The sequence below is a fragment of the Doryrhamphus excisus genome, linkage group LG19, assembly GCF_037039965.1.
Source record: "Doryrhamphus excisus strain RoL-2023G ecotype Guam linkage group LG19, RoL_Dexc_Guam_v1.1, whole genome shotgun sequence".
In the NCBI taxonomy this organism is placed as follows: Eukaryota; Metazoa; Chordata; class Actinopteri; order Syngnathiformes; family Syngnathidae; genus Doryrhamphus; species Doryrhamphus excisus.
Window position 1 is genome coordinate 16,982,761 of NC_136375.1, and position 26,026 is coordinate 17,008,786.

The 26,026-nt window shown below is 43.4% G+C and overlaps 1 protein-coding gene across 1 annotated transcript; it reads left to right on the forward strand.

Moving 5' to 3' along the window:
* Positions 1 to 25,995, forward strand: sash1b (SAM and SH3 domain containing 1b). The gene is made up of 17 exons (XM_078798904.1): positions 1 to 1,226; positions 15,619 to 15,750; positions 16,880 to 16,924; positions 17,449 to 17,498; positions 19,914 to 19,954; positions 20,019 to 20,105; positions 20,198 to 20,310; positions 21,320 to 21,421; positions 21,704 to 21,836; positions 22,112 to 22,401; positions 22,984 to 23,130; positions 23,212 to 23,352; positions 23,430 to 23,556; positions 23,976 to 24,145; positions 24,211 to 24,417; positions 24,510 to 24,660; positions 25,159 to 25,995. Exons 1-17 carry the CDS (start codon positions 771 to 773, stop codon positions 25,317 to 25,319), a joined length of 2,553 nt encoding a protein of 850 aa, XP_078655030.1. The 5' UTR covers positions 1 to 770; the 3' UTR covers positions 25,320 to 25,995.
* Positions 25,996 to 26,026: the final 31 nt, after the last annotated feature.

Below are 26,026 nucleotides of genomic sequence, written 5' to 3' on the forward strand. Positions count from 1 at the left end.
GCATCATCTTCATCAGCTTCTTCATCAGCTTCACGCCAGTGCGGTGGACACGCCGGTGTTGGCAGCAAAGCCAAGTTGGACTAAATAAGACACGATGAGTCTCACCGGAGAGCTGAAGATAAGTTTTAAATCCGCCTTATTGTTGTTGTTGTTGTTTTAAAATGAGCGCCATTCCGGACCGGCGTCTGGAGGGCTCGCTTCCATCGCGTCATGCAATGTTTGAATGTTTGGTGCGAGAGAACGACTCAAACCGAGTAAACGTAAAGACGATGGAAGCAGCGTGTTGGAAAGAACTTTGGGCGTTGTCCGCAGTTAATTTCATCCGAGGGATAAGCTCCTAAACCGGGGTTTCCAAAAACCCGTCGTCTTCTGGCTGAGATTTGAACTGAAGTAGTCGTCTCGTGCCATTTCACCATAACAACTTCCGCTTCATTTTGGCTGAAGGTAAAAACCACGTGCTAGCTTCAAGCTAATGCTACATTTCCACACATGGGATGTCAAAAGTCACGGTTGACAAGAGTTGTTAAAGGTCGGCGTGAGTTACAGAGGTCAAAGGTTAGACGTAGCTGGTCTTAATGTCAGAATGAAGCAGAGCAGATGCACAGTGCCTATGCTTATGCATCTGCTGTGAACACACGCTTATCAAGTGGAGATTTGAACGTGGGGCTTGCATGCTCAGCAGGACTCGACGGGCTCTAACCTCCCAGCGGGGATGAAAGGGATGATGGCGGCCTGGGCCTGAGCTGGGCCGGAACTTGGTGCATCCCAGGATGAGCCAGGGCCCAAACATGGTTCTGGAGTGGCTCTCCAAGCTCCACCTGGCCCAGTACGTGGAGGCTTTTCTTGACAACGGCTATGACGATTTAGAAGTCTGCAAGCAGATCGGAGAACCCGACCTGGACGCCATCGGGGTCCGAGTCCAGTACCACAGACACCGGCTCCTGTCCGCCGTGGGGCGGCTGAAGGACACGGACGAGAGGAAAGCGCCGGGGTTCTACTTCACCCTGGAGCCTCCGCAGGCCCCGCGTACGGGGGTGGACCTCCTCGGGACCTTCAGGTCAGGAGGGAGGGGGCCACACCAGCCGTCCTGTCCCGGAAACCACGACCCGAGATTCACGGACTGTAACGAGTTTGTGACCTACCCCAAACTGAAGCTGAAGGTCCTCATCAGGGATAAACTAGCAAAGGATGGAATCGACCTCCGAGAAGCACCGTACACCCGCCAGGTAGGAGGTCCTCCTATGTCCCTTTTTAATACCACAGTCCACACGCCTGTTATTGATTTTCATATCCCTCCAGTCTGGCTAACTTCCTCATGCTAACCTGGCTAACTTCCTGGTATCCAAGTCATGGTAATCAGGCTAACTTCCTGGTAACCACTTCCTGGTAACCTGGCTAACTTCCTGGTATCCAAGTCATGGTAATCAGGCTAACTTCCTGGTAACCACTTCCTGGTAACCTGGCTAACTTTCTGGTATCCAAGTCATGGTAATCAGGCTAACTTCCTGGTAACCACTTCCTGGTAACCTGGCTAACTTTCTGGTATCCAAGTCATGGTAATTTGGCTAACGTCCTGGTAACCACTTCCTGGTAACCTGGCTAACTTTCTGGTATCCAAGTCATGGTAATTTGGCTAACTTCCTGGTAACCACTTCCTGGTAACCTGGCTAACTTTCTGGTATCCAAGTCATGGTAATCAGGCTAACTTCCTGGTAACCACTTCCTGGTAACCTGGCTAACTTTCTGGTATCCAAGTCATGGTAATCAGGCTAACTTCCTGGTAACCACTTCCTGGTAACCTGGCTAACTTTCTGGTATCCAAGTCATGGTAATTTGGCTAACTTCCTGGTAACCACTTCCTGGTAACCTGGCTAACTTTCTGGTATCCAAGTCATGGTAATCAGGCTAACTTCCTGGTAACCACTTCCTGGTAACCTGGCTAACTTTCTTGTATCCAAGTCATGGTAATTTGGCTAACTTCCTGGTAACCTAGCTAACTTTCTGGTATCCAAGTCATGGTAATTTGGCTAACTTCCTGGTAACCTAGCTAACTTTCTGGTATCCAAGTCATGGTAATTTGGCTAACTTCCTGGTAACCTAGCTAACTTTCTGGTATCCAAGTCATGGTAATCTGGCTAACTTCCTGGTAACCACTTCCTGGGACCTTGGCTAACTCCCTGGTAACCTGGCTAACTTTCTGGTATCCAAGTCATGGTAATCTGGCTAACTTCCTGGTAACCACTTCCTGGTAACCTGGCTAACTTTCTGGTATCCAAGTCATGATAATCTGGCTAACTTCCTGGTAGCCACTTTCTGGAACTTTGGCTAACTCCCTGGTCACCTGGCTAACTTTCTGGTATTCAAGTCATGGTAGGCTAACTAACTTCCTGGTAGCCGCTTTCTGCTAGCCTGGCTAATTTTTATTTTGTTCTCTGAACTTGCAGCAATTCTCTCCTGCCTTTTGTGTATTTGTGGGTCTTTGGGGTTTTTTGCTATTTGCAGCATTTCTCTTTTGCGTTTGTTTATGATCATGCAGTGTTTACGTGATTCCAGCGTTTTTACCATCACATGTTTTATCATTTCAGTAATTGTTTCAGCGTTTCGGGCCCTGCGGGTCGCCCCTGTGTGGCACCCCCAGTGTCCATCTTAAGGCTCTAATAACGTCAGTCGGCTCACATGAATGACAGACGTGTGTGATGTGTGGAGTTCATGGAAAGGTCGCAGATACTGTATGTAGGCTACTAACCCCCCCCCCCCCACCCCCCACCCCCGGTACTTTTATTCAAACATGTGTAGATAGTTACCCCAGCCTACCTTTCATCATGGTGTAGTAGGAGAAAGTGTCTCTAAACATTTGCTCGGTACCTGTAAATAGCGTCACCTGTAAATAATTTTACTATTTCAAAAGTTTAGGGACACCTTGTCATTGTGTAGCATAAGGTGTCTCCAAACTTTTGATGGGTACTGCGTATTACTGTAACTGCATAAGAAGCTTCACCTGTAACAGTATGTTTACTATTGACTTTTTTACCATTTACTATTTACTACTATTTTGATCGGTACTCTATATTCCTGTAAAAACGCATCACAAAAGCGTCACCTGTAAATGTTTACTATTTCAAAAGTTTAGGGACACCTTGTCATTGTGTAGCATGAGAAGGTGTCCCCAAACTTTTGATGGGTACTGCATATTACTGTAACTGCATAAGAAGCTTCACCTGTGACTAATGTTTACTATTTCAAAAGTTTAGGGACACCTTGTCATTGTGTAGCATGAGAAGGTGTCACCAAACTTTTGCCCGGTGTTGTCTTTTTGGCGCCATGCACCATACGCCATACGCCATACGCCATACGCCATACGCCAGCGTTATGCGTTATGCGTTATGCGTTATGCGTTATGCACTGCAACCAATTGGTCTTTCATTAAAAAGGCTTTCTTTCGTTAGCCGTCTGAACAATGCCTCGTAGCCCCACTTGGGCCCAAAAAGCACGAAAACCCCTCTAGACCACACCCCCCCGGTCCTGTGACAAAAGACGGTAAGACAAGCAAAACCGGCAGGGGTTACAGCAAAAGTGAATGGCAGGATTTTCCTGAAGGCCACTCAGACCCCGTTCCGCTGCCAGGACCAGGACCTTTGTGTCAGTCAGACAGCAAGAATCCTTAAATGAAGACATTTGGAAGTGAAAGGTTGCTTTTGGCAGCTTTCCTTCAATTGAAAGCTCTTTCCAAAGATGTTCCTGTTTGCTTTTTCTTTATTCATTTGTCAACTCATCTCATCCCAGTGGGGGGGCAGAAAGTAACCACAATAGAAATAATGTGACCATTGTTAACCTTAACTTCTAACATACCGTATTTTCCGGACTATAAGTGGCACTTATTTTCATAGGTTGGCTGTTCCTGCCACTTATACTCCAGAGCGACTTATAAATGAAAAAAGTGTTTATGTTCCATAAACACTGGACACCTTTTGTGTTCATGTTTATTTTTTGTGTAGCTGAATAAGCATTGTGTTAGCATATCTTACACCTATTCAGCCTGTTCTCTATTCTTTTATTATTGTTACAACTTGCCTTCCAAGATGGCGGAATGTCTGTTTTGGTCAAGTAGTTTGGAAAATTAATTACCCGCAAAAAATGCCACTTATACTCCAGTGCGACTTATGTATGTTTTATTCTACCTAATGATGCATTTTTGGCCTTGTGCGACTTATACGACTTATAGTCCAGAAAATACGGTAACTAAGAGTCGGACACGTACATAAGAATAAGCACAGCTCAGCCACCAATTTTAATCATTGTCTTTTTGTGTCATTTTGCTATTTCATACTCATCTCATTTCAAACACAAAACACAACTTGAAAACTTTTGGGGTGGGGGGGGGTGCATCTTCGGCCTGCCGACAGAAAAACTTGACCGTGTCAACCAGGAATTCCCACGTGGAGCGCCTACCGAAAACAATGGAGGCTGTCCTCCCGGCGACTAAATATACCCCCCTAAGTAATTATTGAGTGTCACTTCTTTATGCCGCCGCTGCCTCCGGCTAGCGTTGCTTTGAAAGCCAAGCTCCGCCCACTCCCCTCCATTTAAGCGCATGCATCATTCAGCATGAACGCCATTACATGGCCGATTAAAGGGCGTGCACGTTTCACTTCATCGCTTTTTTATTTTTCAAAAAGAATGAATGACATTTTAAGAAATAACGAATTCTATAATTCTTCTCTTGCAATATTATGATCGTATTTCCCATCATGTTATAACATTTTTATGTTTTAAGACTTATTATTGAAAAACATATTTTTTTAATAAATCAATTTAACTCTACTAAAATGACACGATATTTTTTCTTCGTAGAATTTTTTTTATTATATTATTAAATTATGCTTGGGCTGTTGTTTTTTTTTATTTGATGTCAACTTTCTTCTTACAAATTCCTTCCTTGCAATAATTCTAACTTCATTCCTGTAATATTATTATTATTATTATTATTATTATCTTTTCCCCCAGTGTAATATTCCAAATAATTTATTTTGTTTTATTTGTTTCTCATAATATTACGACATATTTCAACTTCATGCGACTAAAATGACATTAATATTCTTTTATGAAAGTATGACTTTTTCATTGTAGTTCTTGCTGTTGTTGTTTTTACTGTTTTTTATTCAATGGTACTTGAAGATGTGCCGGGTGCCAACACCCTAACAGCCGCTGGACACAAATGGCCCCCGGGCCGCATTGTTGTAACAGCCTGACTTCCAAGTTGCCGGGGGGGGGGTTAGGACCGACATGTCACTCGACATGTCACTTTAAAAGTCAGCAAGTAAATCTCCCGTGTGGTTTAACCATCCTTCATATATATGGACAGTGCGTGTGTCGACAGGAGCTTAGCGGAGGGATTGGTTCTGGTTCCCGTGAAATCCTTTATGTTGGTCTTTGTGAGGATTTGCCAACAATGGTGAAGGTCTCCCAAACACTAAAACAGTCGTGACCTCAGGAAAAAAAGAAGTGGTCTATTATATTTAAGAAAAACAACGGCATCTCAGCTTTGTCATATTGCTGAAAAAGCCAATTAGAATCAATTTGGCATATTTTTTTCCATTTTTGCTTTTGTTTTTTTTAATTTAATCTTAATAATCTGGGTAAATATTTCTTCTTTATTCCTTCTCGTATGTTATTACTTAATTCCTATAATATCACATTTTTCTATATAATTTTTTAAATAATATATATCAATTTGGCAATTTTTTTCCATTTTTGCTTTTGTTTTTTATTTTAATCTCAATAATATGTGTAAATATTTCTTCTTTATTCCTTCTCGTAAGTTATGAATTAATTCCTATAATATCACATTTTTATATATAATTTTAAAAATAATATATATCAATTTTTTGCATAATAAAAGTTTCCAGCAATTGCAAGTTTATTCAGTTTGCTTTAGTTTTGCTTATGTCACAACTTTGAAAAAGCCGTTTATTCTTTTCTTTAATATGGCTAACATGAATGGCAGCATCATGCTAGGTTAGCCTCTTTGCGGAAGAAAACCAACAGGATGAAACTTCCAGCCATCAGTCTGTTGCCGAGACTGGCAGAGACTGGCATAGCTGGCAGAGCTTTATTTGAAGATTCGTAGCGAAGCCTGGCTTTCTTTTTTTCTACATGAAAAGACGCAACTTCAGTGAAATGTCAAGCAAACAAGTGAGAGAGAGACGCCAGATTGTTGCCACCTTAGTGCTCCTGGTCCGGACGTACTTTCCAGTGGAACAGCCATCCCGTCGCTGCCCTAATTAACCAAATTTCATAATCACGTTAATCTCCGAGCTGGTGCAGATGGCTGAGCTCCGTCTAAAGGTTTTTGGGAAAAGAGCCGAATTGTCCGCCCCGCAGGTCTGAGAGCTGAATGGCTCCCATTTTTGTTTTTGGGTTCCTCAAAGGCATCTGCACCAAAGGCATCTGCACCAAAGGCATCTGCACCAAAGGCATCTGCACCAAAGGCATCTGCACCAGAGGCATCTGCACCAGAGGCATCTGCACCAAAGGCATCTGCACCAAAGGCATCTGCACCAAAGGCATCTGCACCAAAGGCATCTGCACCAAAGGCATCTGCACCAAAGGCATCTGCACCAAAGGCATCTGCACCAAAGGCATCTGCACCAAAGGCATCTGCACCAAAGGCATCTGCACCAAAGGCATCTGCACCAAAGGCATCTGCACCAAAGGCATCTGCACCAAAGGCATCTGCACCAAAGGCATCTGCACCAAAGGCATCTGCACCAAAGGCATCTGCACCAAAGGCATCTGCACCAAAGGCATCTGCACCAAAGGCATCTGCACCAAAGGCATCTGCACCAAAGGCATCTGCACCAAAGGCATCTGCACCTGCAGTTTGTAAAGCGTCACGTGTACTGTACATACTGTATGCTAACACTGCATACACTATATTTCATCCCGCCTTTGTCATATACTGCTAGGTGAAAGGGCCATTATTAACCTCAGCAAGTATGCTGGAGCAGATTCATTTTCATTTTCATTTTCATTTTACAATTTCATTTAACAATTATTTAACAAATGTAATTTCATTTAAAGTCAATAACTTAATTAAATTTAAATAATAAAATAAAAGTAAATTAAATAAAATTTTATTAATTTTTTTTATAAAAAAATTTATAAAAAAAATAAATACACTTAAAATATAAATTAATATCAAATAAAATAAATTAATATATGAAGGTAGGAGTAAATAAATATAAAAATAACATGTAAAAATAAAATAAAAACCCCTTAAATAAAAGTGCAAGGATTTAAAATGCAAATAAAATGACTTAAATAAGAGTTAAATAAATAAATAAATGAATGAATGAAAACTACTTAAATAATAATGGACTCGGAAAAATGAAAGTGGCTAAAATAAAAATGTCAAAATGTCAAATGACTGAAATAAAGGTGCATGTTTCCAGCCGTTGCATTGTGGGAACGCGGCACAGCCGCCATGTTGGCCTGATGTCTTCCTGAGAGCATACGTCTGACTGAATGTGCATTGTGAAGGTTGCCATGATATATTCATACACTGGGACACAACCATTCCCGCTGGGATCTCATCTGTTTGCCGACGTTTTACCTCCTCCGATTTCCACCGGCCGTGATGCGTTTGCGTGTCGTTTGTAGCGGACGCTGTGCGGCAGAGAGGAAGGAAGAACGTTGCGGCAGACAAAGTGGGTAAAAATAAAGCCAAATCATGTTTAGGTGTTTAGGATTTATCACGTCACAAACGATAGAACCCGCTGCTCGTTGAGAAGAGCCATAAGTGCTTTCACGCCACGTTTTTTTTTGTTTTGTTTTATTTCCTAAAATGTTACAACTTTTTAAAATAAATCATAATAAAATCTTTTTTTCTTGAATACCTGAACTAAAATCACATTTTTTTCCTCATAATATTACGACTTTATTGATGTCACATGACTTTTTATTCAATTACAACTTCACTTTGACTGTCGTTCATTTTATTTATGGAGGTTTTTTTTGTTTTTTTTAATTAAAAAAGTCTCTGGGCTGCATTCTCGAAATATTACGTCAGCTTTTCGAGCGCACGTCTTATTTTACTCTAATATTATTTACTTATATTGACTCTAATTTCGTTGTTTGTCTTCATTTCCGTGTCGTGGAATCCAGTCATCTCTGAAAGCGAGTCCTCTTAAGGTCTCGCTTAACCGCTTCCCTCATGCAATTCTTATGATGTCAGCGTACGCTCGGCTAGCTGCGGTTAGCATCCATTAGCGGGCCTCGCCGTGACACTCTGGACGGGGCGGCGGCGGCGGCGGCGGCGATGCTCACGGAGCTGGACTGTGAAAGGCCTGTTGCTGTCTCGTCCGCTGACAAAGTCCATCACAGCGGCGTTAGCGCTGGGCTAGCTTTCTGGGGGAGGGATCTACCCGAAGGGAACGCCTCTGGCGGAGAGCTGACCAGATGACATTTGAGGGAGAAGAAATAAAAGAATCTAGAAGGTTTCCACTTGTGGCTTCAGGAAATCTCTTGAAATGTCAGATGAGTAAATGTTTCAGCTGTCATATGACTTTACTTGGAAAACAACAATGCTAATGCTAATGCTAATGGTAGTGGTTTAATTTCATTTGAACATGCATCAGATTCCAATTGAGTGCATCCCATAATCAGTTCCCAGTTCCACATGTCCAAAAGGAGTAGGAAGAAGCAAAGCTTATTAAATCCTACCCCTCCATCTGGTACTTTTACAATCACTAACTCTTACATTTGTTCACTTCCTGCTTTCCTAATATAGTTTAAGTTGTATTTTTAAATTTAATTTTAATTTTTAATTTAGTATGAGTAGTAGGTGAGTATGCGGTATCGAACACTTCCAAATACTTCAGTCTGAGGGGAGATTTGTCTTTGTCAAGCGTTTCCATCCATCCATTTTTTATGCCGGGGGGGGGGGGGTCCTGGAGCCTAAAGAAAAAAAACAACAACCGCATGGTCTTTTCCCACCCAATCCCACCAGTTGACTGGCTTTCTTCCACGTGCTGACCTACCGCCTCCTCGGGGTCCATGATCTCATCTTCATGACTGGTGGCTGCCCTTGACCCACGGGGGGTGGGCGGGCTGTGTTCCTGGTGACGGTGAGGGGGGGCATCGTACATTATTGACACACGGGAAACTATCCATCCTTTTTTTCTGTGCTTCTCTGAATGCATAATGCTCCATGGGATGGGAAGACCCCCCCCCCCCCCCCCCGGCCCCCCTGCATCAAGTCAGCATTCAGAGGAGCTTTAATACCCAGGACGCTCCAATTTCTGTGTGGTGTGCACGGCCCAAACGCAACCAATCAGGAGGTTTCATGCTGAGACAAAAGGTTTGGGTCTGTGCCTCCTGTCTGCCCTCCTAATCTTCTTAGGAGTGTCGCTCACACTAACCCATTTGATCCGCCCCCCTGGACGCTTTCCCGCGCCGCCATCGTCGCTGCTTCTCACCAGGGCGCCGCCATCGTCGCTGCTTCTCACCAAGACAGCTGGGATAGGCTCCAGCAAAAATGTCCCTGTGTGATTGCTCCCTCTGTTGAAGCATAACTGAGATGAATTGAGATCTATCAGTGTGGAAAAGGTTAAAGACATTTCTAATGCTTTGGGACTCCAGCAAACCACAGTGAGAGCCACTAGCCACAAATGGCGACACCCCTGGTCTAGGGTCCTTTTCCCATGGCCCAGGTCAGTTGAGTGCACGGCGACATTTTCCGTGCGATACGGTTCCCGCACACGGGACCGTGCCCTCGTTGTCGTGAGCGCAGGTCCGACTCCCTAGGGATGAAATCTCTAAGTGCCCAGGCGGGGATGTGACAGCGATATGAGAGGAGCGACGGGGGCGATGAGGACTAACCAGATGGGATCACGCCCTGTCTGGCAGGAAGTGTGCCAGGCCTTTTGCTGCCGTGTGCCCTCTGTATAGCCACCCACCCAACCACCCCCCCCAACTCGACCCCGTCCATCTGCAGATGGACATAATCTGCGGCCTCCTGCCACATATGTGACACGGCTATTGTGCCCCCCCCCACTTAATCTCAGCCACGCCAATCCAGGTCACTCCTGCGGGATCTCGAGGCAGGTCTTTGACTGCCGGAGTCCATTGGTTGCTAGGATGAAGATCTAGTAGGCCGTGTGGCCGGCTAAGAGCGAGAACATGCTATTTGCTGCCACCTGCTGGGAGACTAGTGTATTACATCTGTTGCTTGGTGCAGCCATTGGTGTTTTATTGGAGCGAATGCACCCTTTTATTGAGGGTAGGGCTTCCATTCATTCTTTCATACGTTTTCCAGGAAAGAAGAAATGGCCGTGATGACGTCATGAAATGTAAAAGTACCCCAAGGAGGGTTAGCTCATGCTTCAACGAGGTCCTTGTTTTTCCAGGTGCCGCCTTATTTTTAGTAAGCGGCGTGCTTATGAATCACTCGCATTCACGCAACAACAACCCGGGAAGACCCGCAAAAACTTAGCATTCGTCATAGATGGTCTGGCACACAAAGTCATGGGGGTAAAATGAGGGCACCCCCACGGGGGTCAGAGTCAGGGGTGTCCAAACTGTTCCAGCCAGGATCACATTGTGAAAAGCTTATTTGTATTCCCATAATTGAAGAACTATTTCTGTAAATAAAGTTTCCTCATAATATTACAACTTTAAAACATTATGAAATGAATTGTACATTTTTTTGCTGGTAATTAGGACTTTATTTCCATAATATTTGGAATGAATGCCCATAAAATTCAAACTTTTTCCACAACCTCATTTTGGAAAAAGGCCACTTTATTTCTTGTTTTGTTTGTTTCTCATCATACTACACAAAATATATTAATATATATATAATTATTATTTTTATATTTGTATAATTATTATACTATATATAATTTTGCTTCAATATTTATTTTTCTTCATAATACTTGTATTTCATAAAGTTGCAAATGAAAATATGAAGAAATTGGGAGTTCAGCCAGCACCCTGAAACAATCACCTTTACAGTTAAGATGGTGACAGTTTGACCCTGGAACGGACTATCTCCTGGAATCCACTGGAAAGTTGCGCCAATGATGCTCGGAGTCCACTGGGCCGGAGCCAGTTCACGCCACAGATTATGCGATGGCCGCGTAGTGGCTTGCTGTGGCGCCGCATAACAACAATATGGCAACAAATATGGCAACATGCCGAGCGAACATTAATTCGCCGCCGCAGCGAGCCACTACTGGCCAACTGGCCCCAACTGGCCCCAACTGGCCCCAACTGGCGCCGGCCCAGTGGACTCCTAGCATTAGTCTGCAGTTGCGTCATCACATCTTTTTGCCTCTTTTGCAAAAAAACGTATAAATATGTCTTCGGGATGGGCCCTTGAGGTTATGAAATATTGATATTGAAAGAGCTAATTGTGTGCAACTGCTTAATAACCCGCCACGGGGCCAAAGAATGTTGCGCTTTCATAAAGAATGTCAGCAACATTACTAAATGCAGTCTGGCCAGGATGTACGGTGCATCATAAGCTCCACCCACTTCTCATGTCTGCATCTTTCTCTATTAAATGTAATTATTATGTTGGGATCGAACTGCAGAATGCGTGTCTTCACAAGCATTTTAAGCACAACCCACAGGGGCCACCGTCTTTTACTTGACTTCTGCTTCCTGTCCGGCTAGTTTTCCACGTCCACGTCCGAGGGAGGGCGTTTTTTTTTTCCAACAGCAGAGGGAGTCCTGACTTGATCTGTGATGCAGACATAAACACAGCGCGGTGGAGCAGTGGGTTATTTCAGCATCTCCCCCAGCAGCTGGAGAGCCCCACCCAGCGTCCAATGTGCTTCCAGCACACACACGCCGACACGCTGAGCCCTCCCCTTTCACCTCCACGCAAAGCAGCTGCTAGGCTGCGGACTTGGGTGCGGAGCGGCAGGCGAGTCGAGAGCGGCGAGTGGCGTCGAGTGGCGGCGAGTGGCGGGTGGATGCCTGTTTGTGGTGAGTGTATTTTTGTGTGTGTTTGTGCTGGAATGCGATGCAGAGGTCCAAGCGGACATCCAAGCTTGAACATCTCCACGTTTAATGTTGGACTCCAACTTTTCACAGTGGGATTCAAACGTTTTCTAATTCAAATCAAAAGTTCTGAATGGACACACGTTGTTATTGATCATGTATGCCGTTTGTGTTCATCCATCAGTTATTGTTATTTATTTACATTCCATTCATTTCATATTACAGTATCATCATGTTCCCGTTTTAGTAGTTTGCCGTAAGCCAACTAATCAATACCGTACCAATAGATCATACCAATAGATCATACCAATAGATCATACCAATAGATCATACCAATAGATCATACCAATAGATCATACCAATAGATCATACCATTGGAAATGCTGTTAACAGGACTGCTGGCTGCCTGCCTAATTTGCAGAACTGGCCGTGACGCATGTACAAATGTATGCCACCAAAGTCAGTTTCAGCGAGCATACGAAAGGCAGAGTCGTGTATTTTTGCTTTTTCTTAGTTTTATTTAGTTTTACTATGATGTGAGAGTTCAAAATGTCATAACGTACAAGGTCTGATGCCAAAACGGCCTTCGCTAAGCATCCTAAAGGTGTCATCAAAGGCTGACTAGTGTACTTTTACTTTTAGTTTTATTTAGTTTTACTATGATGTGAGAGTTAAATATGTCATAACGTACAAGGTCTAATGCCAAAACGGCCTTCGCTAAGCATCCTAAAGGTGTCATCAAAGGCTGACTAGTGAACTTTTACTTTTACTTTTAGTTTTATTTAGTTTTACTATGATGTGAGAGTTAAAAATGTCATAACGTACGAGGTCTGATGCCAAAGCGGCCTTCGCTAAGCATCCTAAAGGTGTCATCAAAGGCTGACTAGTGAACTTTTACTTTTAGTTTTATTTAGTTTTACTATGATATGAGAGTTAAAAATGTCATAACGTACGAGGTCCGATGCCAAAACGGCCTTCGCTAAGCATCCTAAAGGTGTCATCAAAGGCTGACTAGTGAACTTTTACTTTTAGTTTTATTTAGTTTTACTATGATGTGAGAGTTAAAAATGTCATAACGTACGAGGTCCAATGCCAAAGCGACCTTCGCTAAGCATCCTAAAGGTGTCATCAAAGGCTGACTAGTGAACTTTTACGTTTACTTTTAGTTTTATTTAGTTTTACTATGATGTGAGAGTTAAAAATGTCATAACGTACAAGGTCTGATGCCAAAGCGGCCTTCACTAAGCATCCTAAAGGTGTCATCAAAGGCTGACTAGTGAACTTTTAGTTTTATTTAGTTTTACTATGATGTGAGAGTTAAAAATGTCATAACGTACGAGGTCCAATGCCAAAGCGACCTTCGCTAAGCATCCTAAAGGTGTCATCAAAGGCTGACTAGTGAACTTTTACGTTTACTTTTAGTTTTATTTAGTTTTACTATGATGTGAGAGTTAAAAATGTCATAACGTACAAGGTCTGATGCCAAAGCGGCCTTCACTAAGCATCCTAAAGGTGTCATCAAAGGCTGACTAGTGAACTTTTAGTTTTATTTAGTTTTACTATGATGTGAGAGTTAAAAATGTCATAACGTACGAGGTCCAATGCCAAAACGGCCTTCACTAAGCATCCTAAAGGTGTCATCAAAGGCTGACTAGTGAACTTTTACTTTTAGTTTTATTTAGTTTTACTATGATGTGAGAGTTAAAAATGTCATAACGTACGAGGTCTGATGCCAAAACGGCCTTCGCTAAGCATCCTAAAGGTGTCATCAAAGGCTGACTAGTGTACTTTTACTATTATTTAGTTTTACTATGTCGCGGTCCACCTTTTGTATGCCTCTTAAAAATGCAATGTCAAATGCCAACTTTGTTTGACTGCACAGCGGTCCACTTGTCTTACACTTGTCTTACACGTGTAAGACATCAAAAAGCATGACACGTATATTTCCGAAGTCGCCTTCACCAAGCATCCTTAAGGTGTCATCAAAGGCTGAGTGGTGTACTTTTACTTTTTTAAGTTTTATTTAGTTTTACAATGCAGCGGCCCTCTTCTTTTAAGACACTTAACAACATCAAAAAGCGCCACGCCCATTTCCAAAGTCGCCTTCATCCTAAAGATGTCATCAAAGGCTGAGTAGTTTACTTTTACTTTTTTTAAGTTGTATTTAGTTTTTGCAGCGGTGTGTTTCTTTTTCCACCCGTAAGACAGTTAAGAACATCAAGGTCACCTACTGTCCTTCACGCACCACTAAAGACCAGGTAGCATACTTTTCATTGTTTTAGTTTTATTTGACATATACAGTATATTTATAAATAAATGTCATTTGGCAGCCGCTTTCGGCAGCACATACCTCCACTTTGTTTCTCTCCATTCGCTTAAATGACAGAGGGGCTGTAAAAAAAAACAACATAAAAAACCACTCCTCCGGGGGGGGGTGCTGGGGGGGCCACGTGAGATCTTTTGTGCCACCATGTGATGCTCTCCGCCTGAGAAACGTGACACTCGGCGCGTTCCTCCTTTTCAAGCCCGGTCTGTGGTGGATGTCTGTGGGGGGGGGGGGGGGGCTGTGGCTACCACACCATTCATTTGCAGGCAGGCCCCACGTTTTGCTTTTCTCTTTTCCCCGTTAAAAAGGGCGCCATTTATCGGGAGCCTATGTAGGTCAGGGCGGAGTACTCTTCACTGTTATTAGTATTCTCTGTGTCTAATACGCCGCCGTCATGTGGCCGTGTCACAATGGGCCGTTTATGGATAGTGTATGAAAACACCAGCATGTTTTCCTCACCCCCCCCCCCCCCCCCCCCCCCCCCAGCCGAGGCCATGTCATTGGGCAAATGAATGGCCCTGTTTTCCGGACAGTCCAGCCGCAAAGTCTCGCACGCCACAAGACGACACGCGAGGGCGGCCTCCTCCGCCTGCCGCCGTTATGACGCTCGATGATGACGATGACAAGACGCCACACAGACGTGCCGTTACCTCCGCCAAGGAAGGACCTTTGGAACTTTTTCTAGCGAGGGCCAAAGGATGCAAGATTTTGAGATTTTGTAAAGCAACGCATCTTGACATATGCTAAGAAGTACATACTTTGTACCATGTACTTTATACTTCAAGAAAAAACTGCATCTCAGGTGACAAAGCACTGGTTTCCATATAATATTACATTTCCACATCTTTTCTCATTGGAATGCAACTTACAGCTGTTGCAGCTGACGTCAATGCAGCGTCACAAAGTGCTTCCTGGGGTCAGGGAGTCAGCCAAAATTGAGCGTATTTTTCCTCATAATATTCATAAATATATATCATAATATTCCAGTTCTGCATCTTTTCTCATTGGAATGCAACTTACAGCTGTTGCAGCTGACGTCAATGCAGCGTCACAAAGTGCTGCCTGGGGTCAGGGAGTCAGGTGGTCAGGTCTAAGGAGGAGGAGGTCGTTTTCACACGCCTTCACTAGTCCCCCCCCCCCCCCCCGCTTTATCTCTGCGTTTCCTGGCTGTGTGTGACTCTCCTCCAACAATGCAACAATAGCTTGTGATTGTTTGTGATTGTTTGCGTGTGTAGCTCCGCTATCTTCCTCTCCGTGTGAGTCAGAGGCTTTGTTTTGTCTTTCAGGATGGCTCCGTGGGGAACCTTGAGGAGCTGGCTCAGGAGTATTCTCGCTACTACGGCACCTCCCTCGCCGACGTGTGTGGAAGGATGGAAGAGCTGCGCAGACGGCGAGTAGGGCAGGAGGTTGGCCGGATGGTAAGCGCCTTCGCTGTGCGTCCTTCGCTGTGCGTCCTTCGCTGTGCGTCCTTCGCTGTGCGTCCTTCGCTGTGCGTCCTTCGCTGTGCGTCCTTCGCTGTGCGTCCTTCGCTGTGCGTCCTTCGCCGTGCGTCCTTCGCCGTGCGTCCTTCGCCGTGCGTCCTTCGCCGTGCGTCCTTCGCCGTGCGTCCTTCGCCGTGCGTCCTTCGCCGTGCGTCCTTCGCCGTGCGTCCTTCGCCGTGCGTCCTTCACTGTGCGTCCTTCGCCGTGCGTCCTTCACGTGCCTTTTGTTTTATTTAGTTTTATTTTATTTATTTTTAAGAATGTAAATAAAAGCACCGAAAAATGCAAGACACCCAATATCATTTTTTTTATTTAAAAAAATACATGGCATCTTTAAAAGGCCTAATAGAGTACTTTTACTTTCTTTAAGTTTGATTTAGTATTACTATAAAGCGGTTAAGACTTTTTACACCTCCATGACAGTTAAGAACATCATTTGATTGTAGTTGCCTTCACGAAGGCTTCAAAGTGGAGTTTTACTTTTTTCAAGTTCTATTTTGTTGTCCACTTCTTTTTACACTTGTATGAAAGTTACGGATATCAAAAGGCACGATACAGGACACTGAAGTTGAACCTTATAGATGTCATTGAATGCTTTTTTTAGTTTTATTTAGTTTTATCACACATTGGCTGACTCCTTTTTATACCTGTATGACAGTTCATGTCAGAAAGCAGGATGCAGGACGCTGACGTTGCATCTTTTACATGTCATTAAATGCTTAGTAGTTTTACTTTTTACTTTTTTTAGTTTTATTTAGTTTTTTTAGTTTGATTTTATTTTTATTTTTTATGCTAAGACGTTATAGATTTTGACTTTATTTCCATAATATTCAAACTTTTCCCCAACCTCATTTTCCAAAAATGATCTATTACCCATCAATGAATATTGTTTTTGATATTTAATCATCGTAAAACTTGAAAGTGTCTTTCATTCAGTCAGCTGAGTTTTTTATGTCCTGATGGCGTAATGGCATAATGATGTCATAAACATAAAAATCCTCAGCTCCCACTTCACGTGTGCGCATGTGTTGTTGTTGTTTAACCCCCCTCCCCCTCCCCCACTCAGCTTGACTCGGCCGCCACGTCGGTGCAGCTACGCTCTCAGGTCCAGGTGAGTGGATCCAAAAATGACAAAGACTTTTAAGAACTTAAAAAAAACAAAAACAATTATTTTTCTACAAGTTTATTTTCTTCAAATTGCAACTTTTCCACTTTTTTCTTTTCCTATTTTGACTCAATTCTTATAAAATTACAGCAGTTTTTCCCATTTCTGCTGTTTTTCTCCAACTATTTTAACATTCTTTTTGTAAATTTCTCTCTCACAATGTTATGATTTTTTTCCCATAATATTGGGACTTTATTTTAGGGACATAACTTTTTCCACAACCTATTTTTTTTTATTTTTTAAGTCCAACTTAAAGGGGAAGTGCCTTTTGGGGGAAATTTTAGCCATCATTCCCTTCTCATGTGAAACGTGAATACATATTTCTTTCTATTTCTTCTTCTGTTTTCTCGCATTAGAATACACAGAAAAGGGAAAGAAATATGTGTTCATGTTTCACATAAGGATTATGAATGATGGGAACCCCCCCCCCCTTTAAAATATTATCACCTTTTTTCCTTCCATATTTCAAGGAATCTCTTGGACTCTGTAGCACCACGTCGACTCCAGAGGCGGAGAGGAAGTAAGGAACTTTATTATTCCACTCTTGGCTTTTTAAGTACAGTCGTCTGTCGCCATTTTGCCCTTCGGAATTTTTTGGCTTAATTCTCAAAAGAAAGAAAGAAATAATGAAATGATGCCGTTTGTGGTTAGAAACTTTCAAGCATAACCTTAGTTAAGGCATTAAAAGATGTATTCAGAAGGTGCTAAACAGGTTTTCTATGTCTTATTATGTGTAGTATATTGGGTAATAGGAGTGTAAAGGTGACTATAGGGGTGTTATGTCATGCCTAGAGGTCTCTAATCATGTTAAAAGGCGTATTCAGAAGGTGCTAAACAGGTTTTCTATGTCTTATGTGTAGTATATCGGGTAATAGGAGTGTAAAGGTGACTATAGGGGTGTTATGTCATGCCTAGAGGTCTCTAATCATGTTAAAAGGCGTATTCAGAAGGTGCTAAACAGGTTTTCTATGTCTTATTATGTGTAGTATATCAGGTAATAGGAGTGTAAAGGTGACTATAGGGGTGTTATGTCATGCCTAGAGGTCTCTAATCATGTTAAAAGGCGTATTCAGAAGGTGCTAAACAGGTTTTCTATGTCTTATTATGTGTAGTATATCGGGTAATAGGAGTGTAAAGGTGACTATAGGGGTGTTATTTCATGTCTAGAGGTCTCTAATCATGTTAAAAGGTGTATTCAGAAGGTGCTAAACAGGTTTTCTATGTCTTATTATGTGTAGTATATCGGGTAATAGGAGTGTAAAGGTGACTATAGGGGTGTTATGTCATGCCTAGAGCTCTCTAGTCGTGTTCAAAGGCGTATTCAGAAGGTGCTAAACAGGTTTTCCAAAACATTTAACTGCTATGTTACTGCTTGTGTCATCGGTGTATACACTCCGTGTATACACTCGTGTTTCCTCCACTTCCCAATGCCTCTCCTTTGCCCCCCCCCCCCCCCCCCCCCCCCCGTAAACATCCCTTCATCTTTCCTCCCATTGTTTCTTTTTTAGGATTGTGTTGGTGACTCATTGGGAGCGACTGGAGCTATAAACCTTGTGGGGGGGGGGGGGGGGGGGCAGTAATAGAAAGTCAGCCTTGATATACTTAGAGGGCTGCACGAGTGCTGCCGGAACCTGGGCGGAGGCGCGGTTCACATGAGGCATCCTCACAAGGAAGGGGCTATACAGGATTCCAGTCACAACCCGTCCACTTCCCCTTGATGAACCGCAGCTCTCCACACTTTCGGCAGCGCTCGTACATCCCCAGACCGTGACCTCGGTTATCCGTGTTGCCAGCTATGGACTCATTTTCTGGGGATACTACATCTATACTGCTCTCCAAGCTGTACACAGACTACTCTAAAAAGTATGACAATTTATAGTATCGTTCAGCACAGGGCTGTTTAAAAAAAAAAAAAAAAAAAAACTAATTACATTTTGTCTGTGATACATTCAAAATATATATTTTATATATATATTTTTTAACATTTATAAAAATACCAGAATAAAGTCCAAATATTCCGATAAATAAGTTGTAATAAAAAGAGAATAAACTTGTAATAAAAGTTATGTCATTTTAGTCGTATAAAGTTGAAAATGAAAGAAAAAAAATAGCCGTTGTTTTTAATCCAATATTATGAGAAACAAATAAACCAAAATCATTATGGGGGGGGGGGGGGGGGTAGTAGCAGAAATGTAAAGAATAAAGCCAAAGTATGAAGAGAAAAATGTCACTATTTTATGAGAATAAACTTGTACTATGAGGAAAAATAACATCATTTTAATGGCGTAGATTGGAAATATTAAAGAAAAAAGTAAAAAATATTAATTATGGGGGGAAAGTCAAATATTGAGAGCAAAAAGTCCTGGGTTGAGACTGTAAAAGAAAGTCCAGTATATCCGGTACACAGTGTTGGAGGCCAGCACCAAGCCTGGAGAAGTCACTGCCCTCTGGTGGCTGCTTTGCATATTGCAGCCCTGAGGAAGTTGGCGAGTGATGCCCGGGCAGATGGAATCAGTCATTTCTTTGTTTTTCATATACAGTTTTTACACATTCCAGAGCGGTTAGTCGGGGTGGGGGTGGAGGAGGTTTGTGGGGGGGGGGGGGGATAAGCAGGGAATGCGGCGAGCACACCAGAACTGTTGCCGCGGCAAAACCTCCACTCCAAACTGAAAAAGGACTCCATTGTTCCTGGCGTGACTGCGGACGGCTGACCTCTCCATCAACAGAGAGAAGCTTTTTTTTTTTTTTTTTTAATCCGGCTTTATTGACAAGTTGAGTTTGCCTGACTGGTGTCACAAGGCCTTTTATGTCTAATGTGGCGTCTGATGGCGTAGAGAGGAGGCCAGATGAAGACGTACTCATGATGCTGCTGTTGGCTGGGAATTGGCCAATGAGGACGATGTTTACATTTATGTGACCCTTTTTTTTTTTTTAGGTTTCCCATGCTCAAGTCAAGCTCTGATGATGGCTCGGGGGGTAAGTTTACCTCCGCTTCTGTCTTTGAGTCGTTCATTTTGTTGAAAAAATGGTGTTTTTGAAGGGAAATGGGACAGCAAGAGGAAGAGCAAGTCTTTATGGCTGACCTTCCGAAGGTCCCAGAAAGGAGCCGTGCGACACACGTCAAAGGGTATGAACCAGTCCCACTCCCGACATGAACATGAGCATGAGCATCTCCATCCCCACGCTTTCTACCGCTTTCTACCGCTTTCTACCCGACAGGCGATGACGTCGGCTTTGTGGCCAGCCGGATCACCATGGGCGATGAAGAGCGAATCCAGCTGATGATGATGGTGAAGGACAACATGATCTCCATCGAGGAAGCCCTGGCGAGGGTGAGAATTCCAAGTTCCAAATTAGACATTTTAGAGGTCATTCATTCATTTTTCATTCAAATTTAGAATCAAATAAAACCAATGTCATGTACCAACTTTCAGTCAAAGTGACAATAAAACATCAATATCCTTTTTATTTACGTTTTCATTTTGTGGAATATTCTTTTCATTTTTTCATTTATTTTATTATTTTTTTATTTCATTTTTACAAAATTGACCTATTATTTTCTAACATTTTTATGTATTTTTATTTCATTTTTTTCCCTAAGATCCAAAGTGCATTAAAAAATTGTTAAGACTTTTTAATGCATTTTCACTTCTTTTTGGTTTTGTCTTTTTGTTCTTTTTGTAAAATTTATTTTTAGTCGTAAAAGTACTTGGATTTGCTATTTTGTATCACATTAGTATTTATTTATTTTGATTACAAATCACATTCAAAAGTGTTTTGTATCCATTTTATTTACTTTTTCAATTTTATTCACATTTTCAGTCTTTTAAATTTTTATTCGATGACAAAATTGATGACCTTTTATTAGATAATATTTTTTAAAAGACTGAATTTAAAATGTAATTTCTAATTACTAATTATTACTTATTATTTTATTTCTTTGTAATATTTCTAATCGGATTTATTTTATTGATAAGACATGTTATTTTGTATCAGCTCTTTATTGTTCATTTTAATTGAATATTCATTTTTTTAATTCTTAAAAATAAGAAATCTCATTTACTGATAACCGTTGTATTTTATTTACTGTATTTACTTTACTTTTATTGACTTACTTTATTTACTTGTATCTTTTTTGTCTGCAACCATCAGAGGCGCTGTTGAGTCAGTAGAGGCTCCATTGGCGTGGAAAACGTCCCAAGTAGCGTGTCGACTTCCGTATGAGATGAACGGTGCTTTGCGTGTGTGCGTCGCGTGTCTCGCCGAGTGTGTCATGAACTTGGCGTGTGTGCGTCGCGTGTCTCGCCGAGTGTGTCATGAACTTTGCGTGTGTGCGTGCAGCTGAAGGAGTACGAGACGCACAACAGGCAGACACGCACGTTGGAATCCGCCGAGTGCACGGACGCCTCGCCCTCTGCCGCCAGCGAGCCGGTCCACTGTAACGTAAGTGTGCTGAATCACGGCCGGAGGCCTGGCGCTAAACCCCCCCCCACCCCCAAATGACCCCGGGCCCCCTCTGGCAACTCCAGGCTGGTGGCGCTTCTATTGAGCGCTAACACCCCATTGTGCCGCCAGCCAGCGTTCGCATTCAGGCAGCGTTTGCAGCTCTTTTATGCAATGGAGGGCAGATCGGGGGGGGACCCCGGGGGGGACCCCAGGGGGGTTCAGGCTGATGCACATTTTTCAAAACTTGCAACATAAAGGAGATCTTTTCTTCTGCTTCAGCTAAGCGACCTGCCAGACTCGGAGCAGGAAGAATGGCTGACCTTCAGGAGACTCCATAAGCTGGTCAGCTCCACCCGGAAGGTCAAGAAGAAGCTCATCAGGATCGATGAGGCCAGGAGGAGCGGCGCTGAAGGTACGCAAAGTACTTTAGATACTACGTTCAGTCCACGTGGCCTGCCGAGCATGTTGGCCACACAGTCTGGAGATGTGGAAGATCTGGGTTCTCCAGGTAGCCCGCCTTCCTCCCACGTTCCAGTCTAAATGGTCCGTACCTATGACTGTGGTGTGACTGCTTGGTCCATACACGTTGTCACACCGTGCAGGTTTGGGCTTGCCTCATATCTCAGGTGGGACCCCCAGGTGGGACCCCCAGGTGGGACCCCCAGTACATGTGACATTTGCTTCCAGAGAATCAAAGCGGAGATGCGGACACGTGGAGGAAGCCGTCTCATTGTCCCGTGGACTCGCTGACCTTGGCCCTCCAAGACCACCTGAGCTGCGACACGGAGGGCCAGGCCACGCCTCGCTCCTCCGGTAGCCACCAGGCCTTGGAGGGCAGCCCTCTTCCCCATGGTGGTCAGGAGACGACCCCCGGGGCGGGACAAGCCAGCCACGATGGCGAGGAGCCCGCCGTCGCCCGTTCACGGACGGATGGCGAGCTCCGCCGCCGTCTTCTCAGCCCGCTCGGCCACCACGGGGTGAGATCTTCATAAAAATAATAATAATAATAAAAAGAAGAAGAATAGTTATTATTATAACAATAATACTAATATTTATAATTTATATATATTATTATTATTATTATTATTATTTGGAGTAATATAATGATAATAATAACTATTCTTCTTATTATTATTATTGTTATAATAACTATTCTTATTATTATTGTTGTTACAATAACAAATATTATTTGGAGTAATATAATAATAATAATAGTTATTATTATAACAATAATAATAACAAATATTATTTATATTATGAATACTGTTATTATTAGTGTAAGTATTAGTATAATAGTTATTATTATTATGAATATTATTATTATTGTTATATCTATTATTATTATTATTATTTGGAGTAATAATGAGAATAATTAATAATAATTGTTATTATAATAATTGTTATAATAATAATAAATATTATTTGGAGTAATATGATAATAATAATAATAGTTATTATTATAATAATAATAGTTATTATTATCTGGAGTAATATAATAGTTATTATTATTAATAATAATAATATTATCTTCCTATGCTGACCTACTCATGGCACTGCAGAGAGCATCCAGCTTCGGAGGGTTTGACCTCACCAGCCGTGCATCACACGGCTCCTCACACGGCTCCTCACACGGCTCCTCACACGGCTCCTCACACGGCTCCTCACACGGCTCCTCACGCGGCTCCTCACGCGGCTCCTCACACGGCGTAGGTCCTTCTCCCGCACATCTCCTCCACGACCACGCGTACGCCCGCTTTCTTGACGACTCTGCTGTCTTCCCTCACCAGGCCAACGATGGAGACGACGTGAAGGACGCAGCGAGGTCCCCGAGGGTTCCCCGCGTCACCCTGGGGAGGAAGGTGAAGTCTGTGAGGGAGACCATGAGGAAGCACCTCACCAGGAGGTATCAGGCGGCTCTCTCGGAGCAGGTAGGCTTCACCAGCTCGCACCGGTCAAAAGACCCTGAAGTTCACCCGGTTTTTATCCTGGTCTCCTCCCCGTTAAGTCGAGTCCGGACGGAACGTTCAGCTGCCCTCACTCGCCCCAGATGGACTCTTTGGAGAAACCCAACCTGAAGGCCGCCGGATCTGTGGAAAGCCTGAGGAGCTCCCTCAGCGGCCAGAGCTCCATGAGTAAGCCTGGGAATCTACACGTTCTAGAGTAGTCCGTGTACAGCTCTTGTAGCATCACATTATTGTCAAGATGATTATTGTTACATGGATGCTCCGGGGCTGCACGAGTGCTGCCGGCTCCGGCGATGTAGAGCAAGAATTCCAGTGTGACTTTTGGACAAAGTGAAGCAGAACGGGATCCTCTCCCTTGGCACGGGACCCGTTGTTCACCAGTGCTGGCAGCACTCGTGCACGCTTCCAACACCATGACACATTTCTACTGAGGGACAAAAGAGACTAAATCATTTTAGTTGCATAGAGATGAAATATGATGGGAAAATATCAATATTTTGAAGTTGGACTATGAGAAGAAAAAAATCTTGGCAAAGTTTTGGAGTCTGGTTGTCAAGCGGGTCTTTGGACTCTTGTGCTCTGAGCAGGCGGTCAGACGGTGGGGACCACGGACTCGTGCAGCAGCAATCGAGAGAGCGTCAAGTCCGAGGACGGCGAGGAGGAGGAGGTGCCTTACTGCGGACCGTTTTGCGGTCGTGCCCTGGTCCACACCGACTTCACGCCCAGTCCGTACGACTCCGACTCCCTCAAGCTCAAGGTGACAGCACTTGGGGGGGGGGGGGACCACAGTGACACAATATCACGCTCGCCCTCCCACCGCAGAGCGGCGACGTCATCGACGTCATCAGCAAGCCGCCAATGGGCACGTGGATGGGCATGCTCAAGGGCAAAGTGGGCACCTTCAAGTTCATCTACGTGGACGTCATCAACCCAGACCAACCCAAGCCCAAGAAGACACGTCGGCGCAGGAAGGCCCGACAGCCCAAGCCCACGTCGGTGGAGGAGCTCCTGGAGCGCATCAACCTCAAGGTAAGACACAGCGCCATCGCCGCCGCCACCGTCGTCATCATCACCGCCGCCCGTCATTTTCCGCCCCCCCTTCTCCGTTCGCCCGCCTACAGGAGCACCTCCCCACCTTCCTGTTCAACGGCTACGACGACCTGGACACCTTCAAGCTGCTGGAGGAGGAGGACCTGGACGAGCTGAACATCAGGGACGCCCAACACCGAGCTGTGCTGCTCACCGCCGTGGAGCTGCTGCAGGAGTACGACGGTGGGTGGCCATCAAGTCATCAACCACCAAATCTATATTTAATATTATTACATATGGCATAGACATTCCAAAATACCTAAATATAAGTAATATTACATATCTTAGAAATCTATATTTAATACTATTACATATGGCATAGACATTCCAAAATACCTAAATATAAGTAATATTACATATCTTAGAAATCTATATTTAATACTATTACATATGGCATAGACATTCCAAAATACCTAAATATAAGTAATATTACAATATCTTAGAAATCTATATTTAATACTATTACATATGGCATAGACATTCCAAAATACCTAAATATAAATATTACAATATCTTAGAAATCAATATTTAATACTATTAAATATGTCATAGAAATTCCAAAATACCTAAATATAAATAATATTAAAATATCTTAGAAATCAATACCGGCAAAAATGATGTCTCCATTGTAGTACCCAACAGTAACAGTATGCCCCCTGCTGGCGGCGCTGTGCCCTGCAGGCAGCAGTGACCCTGAGCGAAGCGGCCAGACCGGCGGTCTCTCCGAGGAGACGCCTCTGCTGGGGGTACGCGACCTGGTGGGAGACTCCCCGCGCGACTCTGGATGCTACGAGAGCAGCGACAACCCGGACAACGCCAACGACAGCTTGACTCGCCTGTGAACTCTTCCTCCGGGAAGATACGCTTTTTTTTTTTGTTGATGTCCATAAAAATGACACGCACATGCGTCGTTTAACCGAATAGACGCCGATATCCTTGCCGCGAATAGATTGCAGTCCTGTGGAATTAAGGCGGGGTTCTACTGAATGCTCACACATACGAAGTGAGATGTGCGGTGCGTCTTTTTTTTTTTTTTTTGAAGACAGAATATTTTCCGTGAGTGCTTGGTTTGGAAGAAAAGCTCTGGTGAATTTTACAAAGCTCACCAGTACGCATACAGTTTTTGTATATACTGTATACTTTGTTTTTATCAGGTCAAACATTGCCCTTTTTTTTTATCATGTGCCTCGAAAAAGTGCAGGAAGCAGACTTTGATGATACGAGGCGGAGGTTTGTGTTCGCACGACCGCCATGTGATGAGGAAGTGGGCTGGCGTCATGGCTGCTGAGTGTCAAGTATTTAAAAAAAAAAAAAAAAGAGTTTTACCAAACTGAACTTCTTGCTTCTTTCATCAATTTCTTTTATTATTGAACATGCATCAGATTCCAATTGAGTGCATCCCATAATCAGTTCCCAGTTCCACATGTCCAAAAGGAGTAGGAAGAAGCAAAGCTTATTAAATCCTACCCCTCCATCTGGTACTTTTACAATCACTAACTCTTACATTTGTTCACTTCCTGCTTTCATAATATAGTTTACGTTTTTTTTG

Excerpts from the sequence above, each read along its gene's own strand:
- sash1b (XM_078798904.1), top strand. The coding sequence starts at position 771 with ATGAGCCAGGGCCCAAACATGGTTCTGGAGTGGCTCTCCAAGCTCCAC. Across the intron at positions 15,751-16,879 it reads GGCAGGAGGTTGGCCGGATG|CTTGACTCGGCCGCCACGTC; the intron begins GTAAGCGCCTTC and ends TCCCCCACTCAG. Across the intron at positions 19,955-20,018 it reads CTCTGATGATGGCTCGGGGG|GGAAATGGGACAGCAAGAGG; the intron begins GTAAGTTTACCT and ends GTGTTTTTGAAG.